The 7,960-nt window shown below is 35.1% G+C and overlaps 1 protein-coding gene across 1 annotated transcript; it reads right to left on the reverse strand.

Moving 5' to 3' along the window:
• Positions 1 to 3,664: 3,664 nt before the first annotated feature.
• Or24a (Odorant receptor 24a) lies at positions 3,665 to 6,563 on the reverse strand. The gene is made up of 5 exons (XM_067769904.1): positions 6,043 to 6,563; positions 4,263 to 4,632; positions 4,103 to 4,201; positions 3,863 to 4,015; positions 3,665 to 3,796 (listed from the first exon to the last, which is right to left on the reverse strand). The coding sequence occupies exons 1-5, from the start codon at positions 6,561 to 6,563 to the stop codon at positions 3,746 to 3,748; spliced, it is 1,194 nt and encodes a 397-aa protein (XP_067626005.1). The 3' UTR covers positions 3,665 to 3,745.
• Positions 6,564 to 7,960: the final 1,397 nt, after the last annotated feature.

Consider the following 7,960-nt stretch of genomic DNA (forward strand, 5'->3'; position numbering starts at 1 on the left):
GTACCCGTAGAAAGTATTTATACAATATGGATAACAAATGAAAGCTGTTGATAAGTTCTTTAGTACTGGGTTGTTTTCATACCAATTTGTGACTAGGGTCTCAAGATATAGGTCAAAAACTGAACCCAGATACCCATAGAATGTGTGTGTAATATGGATATCAAATGGAAGCTGTAGCTGAGAGCTTTGAAATTATTTTTTAATATGATATTCAATTTAGTCGCATTAACCTGGCAAAACAGATAAATATGCATGTGAAGCCGAAATAAAGACATTAATTAATAATACCCACATAACTATTTACATACGTCCTATTCGATTTGCCTTGCAATAAGGGATGAAGAGGAATGGCAAAAACTTGAGAGAAGAGAAAAGATGGAATGAGAAGGAGACTGAGAAAGAGATAGAGTGAGACGAAGATAGAGATAGATGAAGCGAAAAGACGGAGGAGTGAACAAAAAGATTAAGAAAAAGTGAGGGGGGGCAGAGTTAGATGGAAGAATCTTATTAAAATGTATGCAGATAAACCAAATTTAGGGCACAACAACATCTGACGGGAATGCTAGTGGTAAAGTAAAATAAATCATGTCATTATAGATGAACTGGTTTGATGCTGCACATTTATGCCATACTTACGACAGTGATTTGATCACAATTGAAACGGACGCAGAAATGCATGCGATATCTGATTCTTTAATTAAGAATGGGCATTCGGATAAATATTTTTGGACCACATGCAACGATTATCGACTGAGGGTAAATTCATGTTGTTAAGCAGTGGCGGTCTAGTGACCTATACAAGATGGCGTGTTGGACAACCTGATAATGATGACCGAAATGTGCATTGTGTTCATCCTTGGGTAGATAATAATCGATTTTTACTCATGTCATTTGCATGGCTATCCCATTTGTGAAAAGCGTAAATCGTCGAATTGTTGTAGTCCAATATCAGCGTAAAGAAACATACAATATGTAAAAGTAGTCGATTTTGAACTGAAGCCGCTAAATACCCGAATAAAATAAATATAAGAGCTTATTTTTTGGAAAAGAAAGTATGACGGTTGGAAATACTGATTGTATTCCTTTTTTGTCATAAGATTCATAAGATGAGATTTAATGTGTTTTTTTGGCACTGTCCGTACAACGACGGCGAGTATCGAACTGGGTGTTAAATATGAGCTCTGTGTGCTCTACGCAGATTTGAAGATAGTGCAGCGAATATAGTCCCAAAGGCTTTATTATGTTATGCGTGTGGTTGAGGACGCTGAGGCCAAGAAAGCATTTCAATGGACACCCATACGTGGAGACGTCGTCTGAGTTGGGAGATACCAGCTTTTCCTTGGTATGACTAGTTACGAAAAGGCCAAAATCACTTCGGCGATTCAGCGCCACGAAACAACAGGCGCGTTAGTGTCCAAAGGTACAAGTAGCCGGGATTTTACCCGTAACTCACGATTGATGAATATCATTTTATGAGATATTTACCCTGTACCGAATATGGTTCACAGTCACACAAAGCGACAATCGGTTGCAGAGTTGGACTGTTGGTAGTCACACCTCTAGCAACAGAACCAATTAGGTAAGATTGGACTGGTCGATCCGTGAACACCTCACATGGACTAAACGAGTGCGTAGTGCTACTAGCAGTTTGTTTACCGATCAATCTGAAAATCCCTATCAAAAACCAACTATAAAATAACTCTGTTCTCTTGGAAAAAACCAGAAGCTTTCTACGACCGATGCCGCTTGCTGTTTCTGGATCTGGCAAGCGCAGGACACAAGCAAAAAACCAGATCGACGAACCACTGCATACCACTGACCAAGCGTTATTTAAAGGCATGTGACGCCAAAAGGCAGTGTCCCAGTGAGATCAGCAGTTAAGAGTCTTCAGTCCTTCTTTTTAATGATAGTAGTAAAACCTACACACGGTTTTCGACACATGCAGTCCTGCGCTTGTATCCACGCCTTTCCCACTTGGTTGATCATGTGTAATTCTCAAAGAAAAGTTGGTAGACAATGCATGAAATTGGTTCATTCAGTACTAGGGTAGAAAGCACAGCATGGATGAGAAACCCCCTTTTTAGGAACACCCCTAGTGATGTTAATCTGAACAGCGTGGTTTTTCACCTCCGATTCAGCGATTCTCGTACGAAGTAGAGCGTCAATTCATCTTTGGATATGCTTATTAGCTCCTCTCTCTACGTATTGTCTCGAACGCACCTTCAATGTGAAAATACACGCAGAGCGCTGTTCCCCTGAATTCCAACGCCATTTGGATTTCGGTCGACAAAGAGCTATGTCAATGAACCTACCAGCTCGATAGACAATGGAGGATAGGTCTTTTACTCTTTTCCCTATTTTGGGTATTAATATCACTTTTGTTCTTCCCCGCACTAATGCTAGATGGATGCCAATATATTTTAGTGGATTGCCACGTAGGGTAAGTAGACATTTCAGGCAGAATTGGTAGTCGTATTGAAAGCAACCGAATTTCTGAAGGAAGCTTTCTTAAGCGGCAGTCGCGTCGTACCTTTATTGATCGCGGAGATCAAGGTATTGTTGTTGTTGTTGTTGTAGCAGTGCTTCGCTCATCCCATAGGTCCGACCAATCACAAATTGTGATCAATGTCCTCTAACGGGAGTCCGAGGAAACTTGCCGTTTCAACAGGGGTGCACCATAATGAGAGAGGTGTTAGAGGCGTTGGTTCCACATTACTATTGAAGAGATGGTTGGTGTCATATGGGACACGGTGCAAGCAGGGCATACATTTTCTATGTCGGAGTTGATTCTGGATAGGTAAGAGTTTAGCCTGTTACAGTATCCAGATCGAAGTTGCGTTCCTCTTCCGCAAGTTTAGGGTAGATATTGCTCTTTGACTACTGGATTCACCGGGCAATTCCTGACATAGAGCACCGACGCCTGTTTATGGAGTTCACCAAGGACCTGCTTATATTTTTTGGCTTCATACGACTGTGTTCTCAGGTGCCGTATTTCTTCGTAGTGCTTGCGGAGGTGACTCGTTAAGCCCCTGTGCAGTGTTGGCTCATCAATCAGATGTCTGTTGGGATACCCAGATTTCTGGTTACTCAGCAGAAACTGTTTGGTTAGCACTTCATTTCAAGGCATTAATCTTACACAGTACTTCATCAGCAAGTGTCCTGGAATGAATAAAAGCATTTCTCCAGGCCGGATCATACACTTATATGGGTTCCCAGGTATAAAGGGATTGAATGTAACGAAAAGTCCGATGAGTTAACAAAGCACTCGATGAATTGGCTATAAACGTCCCAGTCCATTTTGAGAGATATCAAAAGAAGACGGAGTTGTATATTATATGATCAATTAAGCAGGATAAGCGTGAACAGAAGCGCGCGGCTGCGAAATTTCTCGGATCATGTGCAAATTCTACAACGTTATACTCACAAAGTTGCTCATTATCCTTAGAGAGAGGTGACTTAAGGCCTATGCTCTCGAAAAGTCAGGGCTCCCGTTACTAGGGGCAGAAAAATTTCCAGATTTCGAGGTAGAGATTTAACAAGGTCCAATAAAACTTCAGGTATTTTCCAAGAAGTCGGAGTTATTCTATAACATAGACAAAGTTTTTATTGCCCTATCAGCTAAACTTAATCTTACCCTAACCCAGGGTCACTATCTAATTTAAATTAAGTAAAGTCGGTCATCAGGACTCTCTTTTATTGAGGTCTTCTCATCATCACAAAATTATTTGCTTAAAATTTATATAACTTATATGACGGATTTTAATAGAGCTATCAGCGATCCCGTGGAGCTCAAAATCTGTAAAAAGTAAAATATTGATATAAGTTATTTAGTAAGTAGTTGGGAAAGATATAAGTCACATACCGAATTAAAAGCTGGCAATGAAGGTGCAAAAAATGGTACTTTAATAACAATGCTGCGTTGAGAACGCAACATAAGCAAGAGCACCATTTTTTGAATACGCAAATTATGAGTATACCAATTGCTGCAGTAAACTGTAGTAGCAAGCTCGGTACTCTAAGGATAATGGAAATTTCATGAAAAAAAGTTTTAATTATTTTATCGTCTCGAACAAATATGTTGTATCTCGTTAGATATACTTACACCCTCGATAACCATAGTTCCTCCCATGCAATAAAGAAACAACTGAGTTATAACAGATATCGTGTGAACCAAATATACAAAAATGCCATAATTTGGAAACTAAAATATAAAATAATTAGTTTTGGTCAATATACACATATTACGCTATTTTTCAACTAACCAGCATCATATCTATCACACAGGTGCCAATTATAAAGGTTGATGTCACAAAATGGCCCAACACTATACCCAGCATAACGGCTGAAAATTTGTCTATCAAAGCAACAATTTCATTATGTCGTTCAATGATTTTGCTCAAGCTTCTCTCGATTTCTATTTCTAAAGAGTGATACCGCCCATCGTGATCAATTTCGATAAGCAACGACTTAATATCTTCTTGTAAAGCTCTTAAGAGAGTTACAAAGTACATGCAGAAACACAAAAAAAGTCCATCGACACCAGCAAAACCAGCAACGGTAATGTATCCATGCCAATGGGAGATAGTAAATGCAAGCGGAAAGAGCGGCATTGTGAGTAGTGGTTGTGGAAAGCTGTAGAAGAAAATTGATTCAGTTAGAATCAAATAAAAGAAAACAAAACAAAACAAAAGAAAATAAAAGAAAAGAAAACCAAAACAAAACAAAACAAAACAAAACAAAACAAAACAAAACAAAACAAAACAAAACAAAACAAAACAAAACAAAACAAAACAAAACAAAACAAAACAAAACAAAACAAAACAAAACAAAACAAAACAAAACAAAACAAAACAAAACAAAATAAAACAAAACAAAACAAAACAAAACAAAACAAAACAAAACAAAACAAAACAAAACAAAACAAAACAAAACAAAACAAAACAAAACAAAACAAAACAAAACAAAACAAAACAAAACAAAACAAAACAAAACAAAACAAAACAAAACAAAACAAAACAAAACAAAACAAAACAAAACAAAACAAAACAAAACAAAACAAAACAAAACAAAACAAAACAAAACAAAACAAAACAAAACAAAACAAAACAAAACAAAACAAAACAAAACAAAACAAAACAAAACAAAACAAAACAAAACAAAACAAAACAAAACAAAACAAAACAAAACAAAACAAAACAAAACAAAACAAAACAAAACAAAACAAAACAAAACAAAACAAAACAAAACAAAACAAAACAAAACAAAACAAAACAAAACAAAACAAAACAAAACAAAACAAAACAAAACAAAACAAAACAAAACAAAACGAAACAAAACAAAACAAAACAAAACAAAACAAAACAAAATAAAACAAAACAAAACAAAACAAAACAAAACAAAACAAAACAAAACAAAACAAAACAAAACAAAACAAAACAAAACAAAACAAAACAAAACAAAACAAAACAAAACAAAACAATACAAAACAAAACAAAACATAACAAAACAAAACAAAACAAAACAAAACAAAACAAAACAAAACAAAACAAAACAAAACAAAACAAAACAAAACAAAACAAAACAAAACAAAACAAAACAAAACAAAACAAAACAAAACAAAACAAAACAAAACAAAACAAAACAAAACAAAACAAAACAAAACAAAACAAAACAAAACAAAACAAAACAAAACAAAACAAAACAAAACAAAACAAAACAAAACAAAACAAAACAAAACAAAACAAAACAAAACAAAACAAAACAAAACAAAACAAAACAAAACAAAACAAAACATTACTAAAACCATACCCGAGTATGCTACTAGAAAACTGAAAAATTAGAAACTAATAAACCGTAGCAGAGGATGGACATTAGATGATAATCTTAATATATATTTATATATTGCTTCTGTGCGAGCGTTTATGACTAAACTTTTCCTTAACAACTAGACCGATTTTGATGAAAGTTTGTGTGTCTTTTAAAGGATTTGAGGATGCTTTAGATACACAAAAAAAAAATTATAATTTGCATATTCTAACTCACGCCATTTTGAAGGGTGTCTCAAAACGAACATCCTCAACGCGTCCTTGATTCGAGTAATTCACCACTGCTGCCCGTATGGTGTATGAAGTGCTAGTAGCGAATCCAAAAAATAAAGCAGCGAATGAAATACGTGTGGCAATAGCAAAGTAACTGCGTTTATAAAACATCTTTTGTTCATTATTTTGTTCGGCTGTCAGTACAGCAATACGTTTAATCAAAGATTCAATGGGTTCACGATACCACCAAATAAAACAAAGTTTCACAAAAGTCATAATACTTGAGGCAACAGGACAAAGTGCATCAAGGGCTCGTACCAGATCGATCGATATAAAATGTATGCCATAAGCGAGTTCAGCATACGAACCATAGGCTAATATGATCAAATTGAAAAAACTCCAGGCGTGTATAAGCATAGATTTGCCTCCTTCTGGATAGAGACCAATCACACGTAAAGCCGTTTTTGGTATAAGAAATAAATTCTTTTGCGTGGGATAAGATTTTTTTAGAAATTTAAGAAACATTTTACACAATTTTTTCACTTGCACTGCATAACTTTGTAATTGAGCTTATGTACTTATACCAAACTTTTTGTTTAAAACAGAGTTATTATGGAGACAATTTGCGTGCTTACAGAAGTGACAAAAACGTAATTTAAGCATGTTGATTGCTACAAATATTGTTATTATCAAATTGGTAAGTGGTTGAGTATGAATATTTTATCAGTGGGTTTTGCTCTTATTACACCCAAAAAAATTTATTAAAAAATTTTAGGAAATTCGCTTCGCTGATCTACTGAAAAACAAGGACACGAAAAAACTAAAGGAGAGCATAGGAAAGGAAATATAAGAAGTCAAAGCCAAAGTTGGAACAGAAGCAGGAGGGCGTGTTGTCAACTCTTGTTATGGAAAACTTATCGATATATTTTCGAAAAACTATTGATTATTTATCCAAACGAAATGTTATAAAAAAGTTGCCGATTTCTTATCGGGGCGTTATAAACGTGTTAAGCAAATTTTTATCAAAACTCACCAATTTTACAGCTTTTCCCAGAAGAATGGAATCAGCCTCTTATAAATTTAAAGGTATGTATGTTCGAAAGCATGGATGTCAAAATTTTGAATTTTGTGACTAAATCACAACAAAACCGCTGACTTGATGCAATTCACCACACATGCAATTAATAATTTTAAGGATCCTACTCACTATTTCTTTTTTAAAGTGGTCCCCCCATCCTAGGAACAGTTGCTTTAATTTTTAATTATTTTTCAATCGGTTCTGGCTCCCAATTACGCCATAACGGCAAGACGAATTTCGATGAAATGTACCATACATATAAATAGTATTTTGGTTATATACTTTTTCTATAACATTAAGGTTTTGGATTTTGGAAAAATATTTTTAGATTCTCAGGTATAACTGGCACTTTATTTGACAGATAGCATTCGGTGTCTATCTGAAGTTGGTGAAACGGTATTTGTGTGATAGAGGTTGATTTAACGAAAGAGTTTTACCGTTACAACTATCAATCTGTTTGAGCTAAGCCAATAATATTAGAATACGGCACGTATAAATTAGCGGACAGATCTACTTCGGTTCCTTTCGTGATTATTTCGGAGTAAATAAAGAATATTTTCAAGTTATTTAGAGAAAGTTTTAAGGATAATATTAGGAATATTTGGGAATAGATTTATTTGGGGATAGTTACATGATCATTTTGGAATTGTTTTGGTATCATGTCCGCACCATTTCGGAATCATATCGCATCTATCTTTGGAGCATTTTGGAACTATCTCCAGATTATTTCGCCAATATCTCTAGATGACATAGTCATAACTACGGAATAAGATCAAAACTTTTTCCAAGCAGTTCGTTACTATATTCGGAAGACATCGGACTGTATTCGATAACCTTTCGCGAC

Source organism: Eurosta solidaginis, chromosome 2 (assembly GCF_040869045.1).
Source record: "Eurosta solidaginis isolate ZX-2024a chromosome 2, ASM4086904v1, whole genome shotgun sequence".
Taxonomy (NCBI): Eukaryota; Metazoa; Arthropoda; class Insecta; order Diptera; family Tephritidae; genus Eurosta; species Eurosta solidaginis.